The sequence below is a fragment of the Chaetodon trifascialis genome, chromosome 7 (genome assembly GCF_039877785.1).
Source record: "Chaetodon trifascialis isolate fChaTrf1 chromosome 7, fChaTrf1.hap1, whole genome shotgun sequence".
Lineage (NCBI taxonomy): Eukaryota > Metazoa > Chordata > Actinopteri > Chaetodontiformes > Chaetodontidae > Chaetodon > Chaetodon trifascialis.
In genome coordinates, this window is record NC_092062.1 from 7441753 (window position 1) to 7461561 (window position 19809).

The window sequence follows — 19809 nt, forward strand, 5'->3', positions numbered from 1 at the left end:
AACACAGAGATCACACATACATGACCAGTGGGGAAACACTGAAGGCAAGGCTTCTCTCAACTTATAATCAACTGCAGTCAATCACATACACCAAAGCAGGGAAGTAAGGCACCGTGAAAGCACCGTGGCATGCCAGTATATATATTCAAACACTTCAGTGACTACATGTTGGTAGCTTGATGTCGATTACCAATAAGCTCTCCCTTCTTCCTCAAACAAATATTATGCTTTGAGAATTGGCCAGACGGATCACACAGGACCGCTGCGCTTTGCGTTGCATCCCACCAAAAACCAGAAGCGACTAATCAAATGTAAAATAGAGTATAAAAGTTGATTGTGGCTCATTATATCTAATGTTTTCAGTATGTCTATGGTGTAAGGAGTTAGCATTCCTCTTACGCCTGAACCCAAGTCCTACGCTCGATGTACAATGATCACGCTTTAAGAATTTTCTAAATGGAATCAACAGAGCCACATGGGATGAATAAAATGTGTTTGATGCCACGGCCAAGTGCTCCTACAATTCAGAAATGTCATGATCACAAAACGTTGAGCCTCTAAGTCGGTCCTATGGGAGCAAAGGGTGCAGCCCATTTAGAGTGTAGCTACTCCACCTTTCATCTCTGGCTGAATGAGGCGTTGCATCCATCATTCCATTAACGCTGCTCTGACAGTCTCACAGTCACCCTTTGGATGACAGCGTGGACATGGGACATGTGGACTGACCAGAAGCTTTGATGTAAACCTGACCACCATACAAAACACAGACCTATAAGCAGACACCCAAAAATGCCTGTGTGCACACACTCTAACTTTGCGAGCTCTTCTTTCAGCAGCGTGTTTGACACAACACACATATATGTATGTATGTACGCGCACACACACACACACACAGAAATGTTCCAGTCTGGTGAAGCTGTTACTGTCAAGCCATGCTGTTGTCTCCTACTTTGACTATATTGACAGGTATCTTGCAGATAAAAGCAAGACTGCTGGCAGAAATACTGTGTGTGTGTGTGTGTGTGTGTGTGTGTGTGTGTGTGTGTGTGTGTGTGTGTGTGTGTGTGTGTGCATCTGTCAGCTGTTCTGTGGTGCACATGTCAAATTCCAAAAGATGATCATTCATTCATTCATTAAGATTTGTTCCTTTGTATCTACCATCAGTGAATGACAATGACAATCAGTGTATACAGAGATGTATGTGTGAGTATTCTAATGTGAGATTTAAAGAAACCAAAAGGGTTATAGGACAAAAGGGAGATACAGGCAGAGTGAAAAATGAAAGCGAGCAAGGAACAAAGACCATTAAAGACAGAAGAAGGGGAAAATAGGAGAGTATTGAGGCAGTGATGAGAAGGAGTGCAGGCCTCCACTGCTCCACATCTGCTGGAGATATATCCAGTGCTTCTGGGAGTCAGCCCCACACCACCCTTTCACCTTCATCTTCTTTCTCTCTCCCCCTCGTTTCGCTTCCTTTCGGTCTTCTGGTTTGTGTTCAGATCAGGTTTTAATATTCAAAAATATGTACTGTCTTTATGAGCCATTGCTCTGCTGAAATAATATGCTCTCTAAATCAAAGTAATAGTCTAAGGCTGTGCACTAAATAGAATTTACCAGAGTTCCTAAAAATATCTATCTAGAGTGAGTCTGTGAGACTGTGAGGGGTGGAACAGCCCCTTGTCAGAAATACAGCGTTGCTTTTAAAACCTGTTCTTATGTCATTGTTTCTTTCAGGTAATTTATTCAGTGGCTGTCCTCACATTCATCAAACCGTGAGTTGCCTGTGAAACGTAAGCTTTTCTCTGCCTTACATTTTCAATTTATAGCAGCGTCTTGGCGCCCTGTTCACTAGCAATGGGACGGTGATTGACTGGGTGACATTCAAACAGCAATGCAATTCCTGGTTTGGGATGGCCTCCCAAATCCACTGTCTCTAAACTGTACTTATCTCCTTACTTCACTACGCCCTAAGCTGCAGCTGTGTCTTCTCCTCACAGCCTGAAACCACCTGAGGCCAGCTCTATCGCCATGTCAGCGCTGACATGTTTAAGGCACAAGTGCCTGATATGATTCAGGGCCTGTTTTGGGGTTCTATGTAAGTCAAGGCCACATGATGAATCTCTGCAGCCCTGTATTAAAAGTGATGTACAGTTGTGACTCTGTAGACAACTCTGAAAACAAATACTGGGGGTGTATTGCTTTACACTGTCACCCCAGGCTTCTCTTGTATCTGCTGTTGGGTGGGAGGGGGGTTGCAGGATAACAGCCCAGATAGTATTTTGAGACTTTGAGAGATTCACCTTTTGTGGGCTTTTAGAGACTTGGGAGCAATTCAAGGCCATGACTTAGGAGAGACTGTCAAGTACGTCTACCTCCAAACATTTCAATCTTCCCTGGGAGCCCGGTCGAGCCGCTCGATAGGAGAACTAGCTGTAGTTGCAGGCGGGGAGGGAAGGTTAGTGATGACATACTGATATTCATGGCCTCCTTCACAGAAGAAAGCACTACAGGAGCGATCTCTGCTTGAGGGAACACAGGAGACCATGCCGTATAGATGAGGACATACCTGGCTACCGCTGTAGATACATGAGATGCACAGGGTTGTAGTCATTAAATATCCAGCTTACTAAATCAAGCACTACAGCCTTTGCGCTACAGAGCTTTGGAATCTGAATTGCATTTTTAGTCTTTTGGAAGGCCTACTGAATAATCCCACACCATCCCTCTGAACACACACGCATACACCCACACACTCTCACACTAACACCAGAAATACAATCTGTGGTCTAAGGACGCAATCAAAAACTGCAACCTGACATCAGTGCAGCCTTCAACAGCAATCCTCGAGTGGTTAGCTGTTGTTAGCCAGCTCAGCCCAGCGCTGACAGAGACTAACTGCTGTTTAGAGAACTCATGCTGCCTGCGAAGAGGCGAAGAGTTGCCAACCCTGCCTCAAGGATAGTGGAGTGGAAAACACTTATCGGCTTTACTAAACAAATAACTGAAAGGGGGCATTGCGTGACATTATGGGAGGAAGGAAAATATGATGATCTAAACAAACCAAGGCTCTTGCATTAGATCACCAATAATTGAGATGGAATATGGACTACCAGTTCCTGTAACAAGTCCAAACACCACAACCACGACCGGAAAATGAGCTAAAAAACTGATATATCAACACAGGATGGTGATTTGAAAAATACACAGGTTGAGTAGGAAACTGTACGACAGAGCGATGTACTATGGGAGAGGAGAGGAGAGGAGAGGAGAGGAGAGGAGAGGAGAGGAGAGGAGAGGAGAGGAGAGGAGAGGAGAGGAGAGGAGAGACTGGAATACATAAACATTTCAACAGCATCTACCTGAGTTCCTACAGTCATCTCCTTGCTGAGGGACCTGGACAGAAAACGCCAGCAGGTCAGGGGCCAGCAGTGATTCAGGCTTGCGGATCTCATTAAGCCAGCGGCTCATGTGGAGTTCTTTGGTGTCAGACGGGCCCTGAATCAGAGGAACCAGCTTCTCCTTCACCCCCTCTCCTGAACCTAAGAGACAAGTGTTAAAGGCTAATTAGTTTATTTAAAAAAAAAAAAAGATACACATTCACAAATGAGTCCTCTTCACTAAAGTGGCCTTGATGGCCTCTCGGATTCCAAAAAAATCCCTTTTATTTGATTCAGTTTGTGACTCCAGGTAAAGGTATTTAAAATGTGAAAATGAAGTGTCCTCTGTCAATCAGAAGATTGGGTCAAAGCAACATAAGACACCATACTATCCATCTTAAATCTGCAAGTGAAATCTGTGAAAACACATTCGAGAATGTTAAAGAGTTGCAGAAACAGTCCTGAAAATCAGAACAAATCATGTCACACAGACAAACAAGGCCATCATAAGGTGGAACTGACCAACAGGAATATAATGGACATGTACAATAAAATGTTTGCAGTGGTGATCCTCCTTTTATGCCTCCAGATGTTAATTATATTATATATGAAATAAGAATTAATTGCACGTCCTTTTTTCAATGCATTTCTATGTTGACAGCTGCAATAGTTCTTCTGTCTGACATCATGTGTGCAGTTTGACCTGGTGAACTCTGTGCTATGACACTAGTTCCAATAACATCCTTGCCATCAAAGACATGGCCGGAGCCCAATGACAGCGCCCCAGGAGAAAACAGCAACTGAATCACATCGCTGGAAATAAATCAAGATAAAGATTGAGCTGGAGAAGAAGAGGGAGAGAGACAGAGTGTGCAAACGTATAAGTTAAAGAAAGTAAAAGAAGAGTCTAGTCGGTCTCACTCTCCCTCCTACACAGGCAGTAAAGTTTTAACAGGGCACAGCTGCACACACCTGGGGTCCTGGCGCACACTTTTACAGCTCCCACGGTTCCTGAGGCACATTTCACCGTTGCACGGCTGCAGAACTTCAGCTCCAGGTTTTGGACCGAGCCCTCGAGAGTCGGTGACGGGCCTGGAGACTTCACACCTAATAAAAAAAAAAAAAACAAGTGAAAATGAAGTGCAGTCCGGCAGGTTTAAACACCGCTGCTGTGGCTTCGTTAAACACTTGATTGGCCTTTAATTGTTCTTGACCCCCTTTTTCCCCCCTCCCTCTGAAGGTTCTGAGAAAGCAGGTGCTCTTTAACACAGATGTCACGAGCACCAGGCACAGTGTGGTGCATTTATTTAAGCTCTGGCAGGGACACTAACAGTGCCCTCTGTTTGCAAGGTTAACCTGTTGCTGTGTCTCCATATTATGATAAATACGTCAAAGCAAAACATATCTGCATATTATAGTTACCTGTAAAAGCTAAAAGTAAGTGAACACATTTTAGTGTAATGTATGACACACTGTTATTAGTGCCTGACTTCAGTCAATTTATTTTAGTTTTATGTGTTTAAGAGATAAAACTTTTAATTTATCAAGTGCTTGTTCTGTTGTACAAGTTCCCAGTAAATCCACTGAGTTGAATGACTTGAACATTTGAAGTTAAATAACAGGGACTATTAGGAATATGAGTAACAGGCCAATATAAAGGATATATCTTCCAAAACAATATCCAATACAGTCACGCTGGAATCCAGCTTAGTGTCAACTACAACTCACCTAACACCAGCATTACATCACAGGAGCCTCAAGTGCTCCTCACTCTATGATTATTTCTCTTAATGGCAGCCTAGTGTGGAAGAACCTTCCGTCTGCCATCTTTCCAAAATGAAACCGTTTGCACTGTGGTCAGGAGTGGGGGGGGATTACACACTCGCTATTATGATATGTCAATGTTATTTCTATGGTGAGAGGCTATTTCAAACACATAACAGGAGAAGGATGGAGAATAGCAGGATGGCTAAAAGATACTGTAGAGTATAGGGAGTTCTGTGCCAAACCGCCTGTTGAGAGAGGAGAGGAGGATCCATCCATCACATGCTACATTCTTCCAGTGTGCTGGAACTGTCCGAGAGAATCACATTAAATTCTTACATCACCTGTTCCAATAAGGCTTTACTTCTCAGAGTAATCCCCTTTTACAGTGATAGCACTTCATTTCCTACAAGTGTCCACAGCACTTTTTGACTGAGTTTACAGCTTTCTCTGTCGAACGCTGGCCAACTGACTCCAACATCAACAAGTCAGAAAGACAGAACATACAGCAAAGAGAAGCTCAAAATGTTAAATATAAACACAAATACATAAGAAATCATATAGAACAAATGAAACAGATGGAGTGGATTCCAGGGATTTACTGCCTACCGGCGAGCAAGAAGGTTTGGTATTAATAAGGCACAGATGAGCAGCGCTACCCGAGAGGCTATGAAAACACAACAGGCCATTATTTGGCAACAGCTCCTGAAGCTACCAGGAAAAGGTCGTTCTGGAGATCTAAAGGCTTTCTTTCATCCACACTCACTTCCTCTCTGACTTTACTTGTTACATTTTTTAATATGGAACTCGTGTACCTGTTTTCTCTTCCAAACTCTTCATCCTCCCCCACCTGTCTTCTCCTCACTTTCTCTGTCTGTTAGGTCAAATCGCTACTGGTCTAATTTTCACTCACCGAGGTAAGCCAAAATCTGGACAGTGCATGAACAAAGATAACTTTGGTAGGTAGCTTTGCACAAAAATTAGCACTTTTTTGTTTGCAGTAATTCGCCCTATCAACTCATACAACATTGTGCAAAACATAAAACAGGCGGTGCCCCTATAGCTCAGCTGGTAGGGCGTGCGCCCCATGCATCGAGGCTGTTAGTCCTCTGCAGTGGCCGCAGGTCGACTCCCACCTGCGGCTCGTTTACTGCATGTCGTCCCCTCTCTCTGCCCCCTTTCCTGTCATACCTTCAGCTGTCTCTATAATAAAAAGGCTAGAAAAGCACAAAAAAATAATAATAATAATAAAAAAAAAAAAAACATAAAACAGAATGTGATAATTTGCTGATCCATTCTGACATAATTTTCATTTGAAACAGTACAAAGACGAAGTACTTAATGTTTTAACCCATCAACCTCATTTATTTTTGTAAATTTAAGATTATTCTGAATTTGATGCAGCAACATGTTTCAGACAATTTGGCACAGGAGCAACTACAGACTGGGAAAGATGTGGAATGCTCCAAAAACACCTGTTTGGAACATTCCACAGGTAAACAGGTTCACTGGTAACAGGTGATGGTATCATGATTGGGTATGAAAGGAGCATCCTGGAAAGGCTCTGTCGATCACAAGCAAGGATGGAGTGAAGTTCACCACTTTGTGAACACATGATTGTATCAAGGATATTAATACATGGACTCAGAAACACTTCAGCAAACACAGTTTGTTTGCAAATGACTGCGTTCTGTTTTTATTTATGTTTCACACAACGTCCAAACTTTTTTGGGTTGGAGTTGAAAGGTAGTTTTAATGTAAAACAGCAGGCAGTGTGGATACGGGCGGGTTCAGTACACACATATGTACACAGCACATTTAACCAAGGGAATTACTGGCAATTGCTAAAATCCCTAACCACTGACTTCCCTCCTCTCCCTCTCTCAGACAAATTACCCAGCAACCTCTTCACCTGCTGTCTGAGAGGCCCTCTATCAGCCCAGATGGAAGATGGGAACGTTAATAACCCTGCCTCTGTCTCCCTGCCTGCTACCTAATATATCTGCAGGTCAAACACAGCACTGCTGCGTGTCTCTCTGTGGCTTTGGTTACCTTCTTCTCCATCAGCTTCCTCTGTCTATCGGACAGATGTTCTATATGAAGTGTGGAAACCAGTCTTTGAGGCCAGATTCTGACAACAGAGCTATACAGTACGCTGCATGCATAAATATCAATAGCAAAATAAATGCCATTCATATATCTTGCACACAGGGTTCAGAAACATTTTCCATTTCAAACTTTTCCAGACAAAAATTTCCAGTCTTGTCGGTAGATTTTTCAGAGCATATCTGACATCTGAGTACAAATAGCTAGATATTTATTATGTAAATAAATGTTTTCTTTAAATCTGTACAGGCACAGAGGCAGCTCTGTGTTCAGTGGCATGCCATCCTTCTTGGCTTGTTTTGGATGACATCAAGCTCGCTCTGGCCTGCTCTTTGTCACACAGTGGTCAGCATTTTGGCTGCGCTGACTGCCTGCTCCAAAAGAAAAACACCCTGCTTGTATGATGAATCTATTTTTAGAAATTTCGCAATATCAGATTTTAAAAACACAATATGAGCAATAGTCAGGAAACACAAAATTTCCTTATTTTTCTATACTGCACAGGAAATTTGTGTAGAATTACTGTAAACAAATGATATTTCTGCCAAAATGATCAGTGGGTCCTGTCTAAAGTTAATGGTATTTTCAAGAATCAAGAGCATGACAATTTTTTTTGTGAACATACAGGGAAACATGCTAAATAAGTTTCAGAAAACTGTTAAAGCAGTGTTTTGATTTTTTTAATCTAATTTTCTCAATGTTTTAGATGACTTTTGGTCTCATCTGTTTACCAAACAGATGAGTTTCTTCAAGAGGAAACCAGGGAGCAGAGTTGAGCCACCATGTTGACCATTTTCAAAGAAGCATGTAAGTGCACATATATGCACATACAGACACATACACACATACACATGGACGCATGCACAAAAGCGTAGACACAGACATACGCGCACAGACACGCAAACACAAACACACACACACACAAGACATTTGGGTTATTTGATATGATCCAGTACCAGAGGGACAGACAGAGAGTGACAGGGGCCACATAAAGCTAAGCTTCCCCTCCTGGAAACCATACAGCTTACATACATTTACTATTAAAGGTTTACAGCAGTGTGTCTCAGCAAACCTAAAAACACATGACCAATCCATCTAAAAGTCCAGACCATCGTAGAAAAGGATATCTAGACCGACCCAGTGACCATTTGGCCTTTTTCAGTACTGAAGGAACAATGATGAGTAGGCCTGCACACAAAGTGACTCCATCCTTCTCTCTGGAAAAGATGGAGATGTTAAAAGAGCAAACCAATCTGGAACATGACAGGGGCCATTCCCTCGACTGCTCCCCCCATTATTCGCTCTTTGATAAATGGCACTAGGGATATCACTATATCATATCCCCCTTTGCCCAAGTAGATGTCCTAAAGGGCACGGTGCACCTGCTGGGGTGGTGGCTGTTGGTTGGGGGGTGGGGGCTCTGGACAATGTTTTGTCCAGCTGTCAGACTATAAAAAAGCAGGGTACACAGGAAGAGGAAAAGCACAGTGGTTGGTAGTTTGTCGACTTAACAGTGGGTTTATGTATGTAAGATGCATTAGTGCGTGTATTACAGCCAGGCGTGTGTGACTGAGTGAGTGAGCGTGTGTGGTGCTGTTACTCTTCAAGCACGGGCAGGTGCAAGAAGTACATAAACACACAGCTAGAGGCCAGAGGCTACGGCACTCCATCAAACACTGCGAGGGCAACCATGGGCAGCTGGATTTGCCATCCTGAATGCTGAGGAGAGTGTGGAAAATACGAAGGGAAGGAAAGATGGATAGCCAGTGAAAAAATACTGAAGTCAGAAAGGAAAGATAAAAAAAGAGAAAGCATACACCAGTGGGGCAGTAAGGAGTGTGCAGGCTACTTTTTTTTGCTTTCTACATCAATAGTTGGTGTGCACATGTCTCAGTGTGTCGGTGGGTGTGTGTGTGAGTGCAGGAAATCTGCAGACTTGAAAGCCGTGTTTTACACATTCCAACATGTCCTGCTCTCACTGCTTTAAGGAATGGTATGGGAAAGCTGACTGCCTACAACGCCAGACCAGGCAAATCTGCATTTTAAAACAAGAAGGTTCACATTCATGAAACACTTGTGATAATACCTCAGAAATACTAAGCAATTTTCCTTTTTATGGATTTCTTTTCTTTCTGAGTAAGTCAGAACATTCACATGGCAACACCTAAATGAAGAAGAGGGTGAAGAAGATAAAAGGACAAGGGAAATAAATAAGATTTGAATGTATGTTGTTGAGGCTTAACAACTAACAATATTGATGTCTGTAAAGATTCTCAGGCATCCAAGACATTGTTATACAAGCATTGAAACAAGGGCAACTGGACTTGATTGTGGAAACTTGAAAACATTTCTCCTCTCATCCGAGGGGCTACTTCAGCTCTAACTGACTGGTGGAGAGTCCCGGATATTAAACCTCCGTGGGGTCGTAATCAAGGTCATTGATACCACTACAGTCCTTATTGCTACCGGTTGTGTCACAGCAGTTGTTAGAGGGTTTGGACTGACAGACCAAGTGTAAATGAGGCCAACTGTGAGCTGTTCCTAATGTCCTGGGAACAGATGAAGGGGCGTCATTGTAGTTGGGGGATTAAGTGGTGTTGTAGACCTCCTTCTCGTTCAAGGATTGTTTCTGTATTTTTTCATAAACAGTGTCCTTAACTCCTCTTTCAAACCATCCGTCCAAAATACCCAAAATATGTATGCTGTTGTCTACAAATGAGAGTCATTTATCTTTCAGGTGCGGGAAAACTGCTCAGTCTTGACCTGAGGTGTTGACCCTCCTCTTTTTAGCCATGCATTTGTGTAATGGTTATTTTGTTTCCCAATATACCAGTCTGTGCGTTCCTCACTGCACTGGACTGCATACACACTGTGATGTTGTTGCATTTGGTCCTCTTTTCTTCACCACCTGCAGTGTTGGTGTTCTTCCTGAACCTTGTGGCCATTTTCACAAAAGTCCACTTATGGTACCTGCAAGATTTCAGTGTCCCTAAGATGTTTGCGCTCCTTCTCTTGGGCCTGGGTACTTGTCGGCAAGCTATCAGCCCAGTGCTGCAGGGTTCTGATAACTCCTCACTTATGTGCTAGTGGGTGGTGAGAGTCAAAGAGTAAGCGCTGGTCTTCCACTCCATTGTGGAAGCTCCTGGCCTCTTCACAATGTGCACCACAGTCCAAAAAGGCCAAGCTGTTGTTCCTGACGTCCTTTCATGTTAACTTGATGTTACTGTCTACTGAGTTGATGTGTTCTGTGAAGGCTTTTACTTCTTGGGTAAAACCAGTGGCTCTGTGTTAATGTCAATGCTGAAGCAGAGATAGAAAGAGGAGGAGGTTGTGTTTTGATTAACATTATTACGCAACATAAATACAATATTATGCCACTACTTTTCAGAAAAGCGTTCCACATAGGATCATTTCTATATGTGATGACGATCAGCTGACAAGAGGATATATGGTATTGCCAAACACTAATGGGCAGGTAGACAGACAAAGACAGACAGTGAAGGGAAGAGAACCTAAAGTACTAAAAGCTCCAAGTCTGGCAATGGGCCCACAGCAGCTAGGGGGCTGACAGAAAAAGAGGTAGACATAGACAAGTTGGGTAGACTGAAAGCAGCCAGCTGAGCCATTAAGTGCTGATGCAGAAACAATAACTGTCTCTCCTAAATCAGGAGGGGCTGAAGTAGAAGCAGTAAGTAGGAGCAGGAGGTCTGCTGGCACCTTGCCCAGTACTGACACACAGCAAAAATACAGACACATGCAGAGAGAGTGAGACAGGAAAACAGACAAGGTGAACCAGCAGTGGTTTGTCCTGCAGTTAAAGCTGGGAAAAGAGCGGCTCTGGCAGCGGGCAAACACTAGTCTGCAGGGGAGACATCACTTTTACGAAAACCTCATTTTTATACGAGCAGAAAATGATTCTTTGGATAGCAGAGAGTACAGAATCATAAAGGTAACTTTAGGACTGCATTAAATGTTTAGGATCAGTCACTTGAGGCGAGTTTGAGATATTTTCATCCATCAACGGACAAAAAGAGCAGATCAGCCTACAGTCAGCGAAAGCATTTGTAATAAATTTGGTTTTTGTTTACAGTGTTTGCAGGAAAACTTCACATGCACACAGGAAAAGATGCATTTTACATTTCAGGCAGCAGAAACAGCAGCTGCTCTGTTAATACATGGAACAGGAACTGGGCAGTTTACACGTGATAGCAACCACTGCTGAACAGGGTTGGGCGATATGACGGTACATAATGTGCTATGGTATGTGCACACAAAAAGAGATTTGACAATACCTTTTCCACCGCAGGAGCTATCCCTTAAGGCGTATTTGCACACTGTCATTCACAGTGTATGTAGTGCTACCCTGCTACACAGCGAGTGAAGGGGCGTGTTGATGACTGTAGATGCTTCTTATTATCTGCTTGCCTGTATGATGCTTTTCCACTCTTTATTCATATTTCAGATATCTCTAAATACATGTAGCACTGATGTCCACGCAAGAACAGTCATCATTACAGATGAGTCCTCCAGCTCCTCCTCCTCCTGCACACTCTACCCAGACACCACCCTTTGGCTAAATGAGGCAGACTATTTCCTGTAAGTGAGGACCTGTCTGACACAGACGAATGTGCTGCATGTGTGAAAGGGCAACTCTTCAGTGTCTTTAGTAGCTTTAGTGTCTCAGCTGTGTGAGAAGGTATGGTTATTTTAAACCATTTTTGAATTGAATTTACAGAATAATTATTGTACCACAATAGGAATCATTATCATGATAGGAAATGACACATAAAGTGATAAAATATTTTGCCCAAATAACCTATCCCCATTGCTAAATAACAACACAGGGAGAAAGAGAGAGAGATCTTCTCCTTATGAGGCAACCCAGCACACTGAGTTGAGGTTAGAGTGGGGGAGGTATGCGAGTGGTACCTAGCTACCTACAAGGGTCGTGCTATTAAGACAGTGATGGGCTGTAAGTGCTGGTGGTAGCGGAGGCTGGGGGTCTAATTTCCATGATAAGCATCCCCTCCAGGTGCTGCTTGCCTTTCTGTCTGCACCGCTAAAGCTGTGACACATGTTCTTCACACATTGAAACCTTGGTTCCCTCTGCCACCGAATTACCACAATTAAGGATTCTTCATGCGGAAGCAATTTGGCCAACACTAATGGGCCTAGGCAGTGGGGTTTGGAAGATGGTGAAAGAGGGGGGGAGCTGGAGAGCAAAACTGAGTGAAAGAGTTATAAAACAAGTGAGAAAGACGAAAGAGCATAAGAGGAAAAGGGAGCAACAGATGTGCAAAGACTGATAGAGAAACATGTGCTGTGACAGACGATTCCCGCATTGCCCATTGCCACTTGTAAGGAGACGATTAGCCGGTGGTGAGATAGGCCATTAAAACACAGTTCTGGATGAGAGGGCCTGCCTCTCAATCTCACATATCCCCAGCCTAATGCTGCCCTGACAAATTTGGTTAGCATAAGAAACAGGGGCATTCTGGCTTTGAAGAAGCAGCCAGGATGGAATGCCAGTGTGGTTCCTCCATGAGAGAGACGCTCTCTCTACAGACCGCAGCTAATGACGCTAAACCAGCCCCTCCGTCACTGAAATCTAACTCGGGATTACTGCTCTCTCTCTGACTCTCAAGATCTCTGCGACTCTATAACTCACACTTGCTCTTTTTCTCAGGCTTTCTCCCCCTCTCTTTTCCTCCCTTATGGAAGAGAATTAAAGAGAAACCAAGCAGAGAGTTCTTGTTTATCAATAATCCACTGAGATCAATATTTATGTCTCAGCTTTGCAGAGGCTGACTGTCTGTGTGTGGTGGTAGCCAAGACGTGACTGGGGTTTTGGTGCTGCTGAGGCACTTCAATGGGAGTTACAGTGGAAATTTATGGCCTTGTGACGTGGAGCTATGTGCTCAGTCGGCACTCGTCACTACCCTTAGATGGGACGGTTGGTTCACAGCAGGGAGCCAGCTCTGCAGACACTACCAGATGACATAAATACAAACAGATTTATTTGGAGCTGTCATTGATTCTGGGCTTAGTAACATTCAGAGCAGTCTGCTGTGGGTGCATTAAAGCCCATTCTACTTACAGTGCATTTTGTTTCAGGTCCCTCTGATACTCTCTGCTTTGTGTGTATGTAAACCTTTGAAACATGTTAGACTGTTAATAAGCTACTAAATTATTTATCAAATTAACTCTTCTTTCACCACTGTATGTAATGCATCCCATATGATTCTTATTCTTCACACCATTATTTACTTTGGGATGAATCAATCTCTTCTTTAATGGCTCTCCTGTTTTAGTGATGCTCCTGATGATTTCCTCATGCAGCAGTTACTGTATTCATTTCTAACGCCTGGATGCATTGCTGACCTGAGCACGTGCATCGTAGAACCTCTTGCTTTTCATTTCAGCGCCCATGTTAACAGGTAAGAGCAGCCACGTAGCCTGCACGAGGAGTGCATCGTCTTGAGGTTTGGCGTGTTGCCAATTTCTTCCACACAACATGTGCAGTTCTCAGAAAAAACAGACAGCCAAAATGATCTGTTGATCGTCCTATTGACATCATACCAGCAACATTACACCTTTCACCACAGTTTCGATGTCTATATCTGTCATGAAAAAAACATTTCTGGCATTCGTTTCAAGGGTTGTATAAACGAAATTTCAAATGTGATGAAATGAAACATTCTGTTATTGATGGCCATTATCAAAGGCGAACTCAGTGTCGAAAGACAGCGCTGGCAGTAGCCCCTCCGCATTAGCAGTGCTGCCTGCATGGACACCACACATGCGCAGGGCGTAGCAGTTCAGCAAGGTAGCCGTCACACACAGGTAGAGGTAGGCTGAGTGTCCTGGGCACAAGAGTGAATAATACATAAAATCTGTCAATGCAGAGCTTTCATAATCCAACAATTTATGCCTTACTATAACTGTGCGCACCTTCACTTGTCTTCCTGGGTCTGTTCAACACATTATCTATTGGTGACAGACTGGTAGGGGCCTACAAGTCTTAACCATGGTAACGTTTCATAAACCACAGCTGCAGGGGGTTTTCATATCATATTGCAGTTTACCCTCCACAGGGGAGAGTCGGCAGTCGAGTGTTCCAGCTCTAACTGATGAAAGCTTAAATCTACAGAAACTCTGCTCGATCCAAGCTTGGCAAGCTAACTAACCTGCCCTAATCAACTACCAACAACCAGCCAGGTTTCTAAAAAGCATGATAGATCTCTGAGATCAACGACCAATTTACAGTAAGTGCTATACTGTGCCAATGGTATATTGGATTTAGTGGTAAGTGGAAAGATGCCTCTGATAAACCATCAATGAATCATATCGGAGAGCAAAAATAAAAAGCTGGACGTGAAACTCGGGCTCCCAGATCCTGCACTGGGATCATCCATGTCCTCCAACATGCCTGGAATCACATCTTATTTCCCATGACAGAAAAGTGGGCTGCTATTCAAACAAACAGGGGAGAGAAAATCCTTGGCGCACTATCAGTTGACTTCTGATTTCTTTTAAATATCATCTTTCACCAGAAGCCAGCGGACGGTGTGAGGAGAAGGGAAATGATGAATGGAAAACCATGGTGAGAAATGACAAGTCTGATGTCCCCTGAAGAGTGTCTGAAGTCACCAACCACAAGGGGGTGAGGGTGTGTGTGTGTGTGCGCGCGCGTGTGTGTGCCTAAATCAATGATTGGTGAAAGTCTCGAATCAGCTTGAGATCTTGTCTGACGGGGGAGCAGACCTCAGGCACTTTATCTTTCTATCATCCCATTAAACAAATAAATATCCATGTAATCTGATGTCCAATTGTGGGACAATACAACAAACTTCTGTTTTGCATCGACTCCACTGGCTTCTCTCATTAGCTCTGGAGTGAAGTAAGCGACAGACGAAGAGAGCAGAGAGCAGCAGGAAGACAAAAGAAAAGAGGAAGGCCTGAGTCTGGATTGACTTAAAACACCATCACAATCTGCCAGGAGTGGAGCGAGGGCCGTCTGTAGCTCATTGAAGTTTTCATTGACAAGAGCCGTCTCAAGTTCCATCCAAGATTTATTTATCGGTTCTCTGATGCTGACACAACGTGTTTTTAATGTCAGAAATAAGGTTGCCTATGGATGAAAAAGCTCTCTTTCTTTCTTTCCTTTCCCTCCTGCTTTCTTCCTGCCCTGATGTCAATCCGTGAAGCAGACAAGTAGACAGGCAGAAATTTCTCTCAAACCAATAAGTTACCTCTTCAAAGAAGTATGGATGCTTGATGGAGGGGCCAGGCCATGCTGAAACAGACATCTCAGGGTTTTCATTAAACTTCCCATCTCCTCACTGACATTTGTGACAACCACAGGCCATGAAAAAAGGCTTATGCCCTTCCTTCTTCCACTTTCATTGTGGAACAATGCAAACGGACTATCGAAATAATCTCCATGAGCTAAGCGTATGGGCCCATTATATGACAGGCCAAAGCTGCATGTTCCTCTGGTTTGTCTTGATTAATAAACGGGAGACATTAAGGTTGTGAGTAAGAAGGCCGTGTCAGCCAAAATCTGCACAGGAAAACAGAGGAAAACTGAGCGGAGAGTAACCTCCCCTGTTCAGACTAAGCTACCAACAGCTGCATTACGGGCCAATGAGAGGGAAACAGCAAGCAGGGTGAAAGGGAGGGAGAAAAGATAGACGGGTAAGTTCTCGGACCAGACAACATTAAATGCACGGCATACCAGGGATTACTTTACAGAGGTGACAGAGTGATATGAAAATAGACACTTTTTCCCCTCCAATAACACAGAGCTATTACCGACACTTATTATGCCGCAGCGTCACAGGGGGATTTGCGTCAGACCCATGCTCCTAAAGGCAGTTAGATCACAGGGATGTGAACTGCTGGCCATGACAGGAGCAGCCTTTTTCATGCAGTGCAAAAATGCGTAAAAACTGTTGTTGACATGGTCTTCTAAGAGACTGCATTTGTTTCCAAGCAATGGGAAGTATCAGTGTGAAGAAAAGTATAAATAAGTCTCCCTGACATAACCTTGAATTGTCTTTTTTTTTTTTTTACACTGTTTTCTGTTTTTCTACCAACCACCCCATCCCTCACTGTATGTGTAGGGGGAACTTGTAAAAACAAAGGACTTGTTTTAATAATGATACCGTTATGAGTGAGAGCATAAGTCCTGGGCTATTATTATCAACATGCTTCTAGTCGCTATGCAGTGAGAGCATGGGCTCGCTGTATCCAAACATTCTTACAGTCATTTGCCTTAAATGGGATCGTATGCTGTGAGTTCAGGAGTACATATAGGATTTGCTAATGATGGAGGTGGGCATGGATCTGTGCATATTCACATCTCTTTGTGTGTGTGTGTGTGTGTGTGTGTGTGTGTGTGTGTGTGTGTGTGTGTGTGTGTGTGTGTGTGTGTGTGTGTGACCTGACACACAATTAGGTGCAAAAGCTGGGTTTAATAAAGAGAACCAATGGCCAGTTGTGTTTCTGGGCACTGAGGTCCACCCCACACTCTCAATCTCTTTATTTCCTTCTTTCTGTCACTTTTCCCTTCAACTTCTATTTTCTTTCTCCCTTTCATTTTTCATTCTGCTCATTATATCGTTCACTCTCTCTCTTCCTCTTCCTCTGTTCTTTTCCCCCTATATCTGTCACGCTAAAGTTATGTCACAGCTCGTTTATCACCCAGCAATCATCTCGAGCACGTCTGGTGACCACCACCAACTTCTACCAGACCCCCCCTCTTGTCCTAGTCCAGACCACCACAGAGCTCTGTGGCTGGAAAACCAGCTGTGGTAGCTGCATTAAAGCTGAATCCATCACTGGTGGAAATGCCAATTTTATGCTTAAATAACCTTGATCTTTTGTCTTTCACAATGCGGCATTTCGCAAGACACTAGAACAGAGAGGCAGGCGCAAGGAAATTTATGCCTTTCGGCTCTGAAGGGCAAGTTGTAGAAAGTTAATAGCACTGCTCCACTTCCTTATACCAGCTTGGTTGGAGATCCTGCACTGGTCCCAGAATGGTTAATTTCGGGAGGGAAACGTTCAGTAGAAGCCTATTAATATGAAAAAAATGAGGCCAGTCAACAGCTGAGCCTGGCTCAAATGAGGGGAAAGTTATTGATTCACTTATTCTTACTGTAGCTGTCACTCTGATGAGAAACCAGTATCTGTTTTCCTGAAGACCATTTCAGTTCATCATGTTGTCCTTGCAGTGGATGTCAGTTACCTAAATTCAATAAATCAAACATTTCTCATCCACAACTCACTTTCATGCAAGTAATAGAAGCAGGAAAAAATAAGCTATGAAGCATTTCTAGCACTGGCTGTGTTTAAAAGGAATGGACAGGCACAATCATCCATCTTTTATAATGAGCTGTCTGAAGTTACTTTAAGTCTGGAGCATCCTGGTCTCTCTGTGTGTCTTCTGGATGGTTTACTGCCATGTCACGGATACAAGAGCGCGACAAAGACTTCTAATTTCTGTTCGATAAGGGAGACAAAGAGCAGAAACAGAAAAAGCATGCATGCAAGAAGACGAATGGACATGCACACACATAAACACAAAAACACAAATACAGTCTTATTCCCACAATCACATGGCAATAATACGGGCATTATTTACAATACATGGACAGCGGCCTGGAGCCAGAGTTGTACCATCTGCAGGTTTAAGAGCTCTCTGTGACTCATCACTATGTACGGAGCTATAAATATATCCGTTGAAATTGAAAGACTTGGGTCCATTGGGGACGTAAGTGCATGAATCAAAATCCAATAAAGCTATCATCAGCAGGGAAAAGATGAAGAATACAATGAGAACACATACAGACTGCGTGCTCTTGGCAAAGTACAGACTAAAGATCATAGGATCACAGAAACTTAAGTCACTAAGATCCATGACACCTTTTTAAATTTGACTGTCAGCATTTGTTTAAACACTCGGTGAGATTAAACTGCAGCAGGTAGCTCACGAAGAACACGTAAAACACAAAGTAAGAGCTATGACCAGCCATTCGTTCAGTCATTCCTTTCAATAAGAAGTCACCCCTAACAGCTCTCTTGTATTGTTTTGTACATACTGCTTGTTAAACAGCTGCTTTCATTTTCAAATGTCATTACCAAAGGCACACATAGTATGCATAGTTTGGCAGGTTTTTGGAAGCGTGGCGTGATTTCTCCAAGATTCCAGGGTAATGTATGATAGAAACCACAGAGCCAATGCAAATGCATCTGACTTTTCAGCCATGCAATGTTCAAGTATCTGCTGAGACAATGCACTGAAGAGTGAGCACTGAGAACATGAATCTGTGCACTGAGATTACACTTTCCCTGCTCCCAAATTACACACACACACTCACCATACTGAAAAACACACTCTGCACTCACACACAGATGCATGCAGACTCAAGTAGCGTGTGGGAGGTCACTGTGGTCAGTGTGTCGCTGAATCTGAGGTTAGCAGTGGCTAGAAGCAGTGGTGGGCAGGAATTACTGGCTCCTCTCTACTACTACTATGGCTGCTACTGCAAACCACGAAAGCGTCCTGGAAGTATAAACAAAGAGAACGTGTAAGACCGGCTGGCTGCTGACAATCACAGGGGAGGAGGAGGAAAAGGAATGAACACAGGATTAGAGGAAGAAAAATGAGATGCCGCAAGTCAATGAATTTAGCAACAAAATGAGATAAGAATGAGGAATGGAAATGAGAGAAAGGAGAGGAAATACATTTGGCAGAATTAGAATTGCACAGAAAAAAGGAAAGAAAGAACAACAGTGAAAGTAAAAAAGCCACACACAAAGTGAGAGATTAAGAAAAACGAGCAAAAAAGCAAGGTAGAAACAGAGAGCAGGTTTTGTTAAGGCAAAAATGGAGCCAATGAAAGAGGAAATAAAGCAGGACAGAGCTGTTGTTATCCACTGGGCAGACGAGGCAGGGTACGGGGGCACACACTGGAATGCATGCACTAATGTGTGCACAAACACACACACATGTACACCCCCCCATGGACCACCTCTCCATTTTAAACAGACACATAAAGCATGACATACTGTTTGCTGCAGAACTCACCAATAAAATATAAGACGAGTGTGAGCTCTGCTGGAATGCAAGAGGAGAACGCCGTCTGTCACCAGAGGAACTCACTCAGCTCACTACAGCAGCGCTGCAAGTCGACGCTGTCCTCGACACAGCTGTGTGACAAACCGAGCCATGGTGCAACAAAGCAGTGACTGACAACGTCTGATTCTCAAGGAAAATGAGATTTTACAGTTTGTTTTCTGATTTCACTTCATTGTCTCTGGCCGTGCAGACCAAACTACGCTGCATATGCTGCTTGCTGGGCTGCTGCTGTAGCTGCCAGCGAGCAGCACCATAATTTGAAGTCTTACGAGTCCTAGCGGCTGTGTTCCAGTCAGCTTCAATGATTTTAAGTCTCTGACTGCTGGTTTAATCTGAGTCCACCAATTATTTTGAAGAACATTTTACAGTCTGTCAGTACCTTGAGATTAAAACCGAAGCTTTGTTGAGTTTTCCCCC

At 43.4% G+C, this 19809-nt stretch overlaps 1 protein-coding gene across 3 annotated transcripts in view; it reads right to left on the reverse strand.

Annotated features, from left to right (window-relative positions):
- The window catches only part of LOC139333438 (intermembrane lipid transfer protein VPS13B-like), a 319141-nt gene that overhangs the window by 223028 nt on the left and 76304 nt on the right, over window positions 1–19809 (reverse strand). For all 3 annotated transcript variants that reach the window (XM_070965843.1, XM_070965844.1, XM_070965845.1), the window contains 2 exons: window positions 4350–4484; window positions 3360–3539 (listed from right to left, as the gene is read on the reverse strand). In XM_070965843.1, the coding sequence (XP_070821944.1) occupies window positions 3360–3539; window positions 4350–4484 (315 nt within the window). The remainder of the gene's footprint in view (window positions 1–3359; window positions 3540–4349; window positions 4485–19809) is intronic.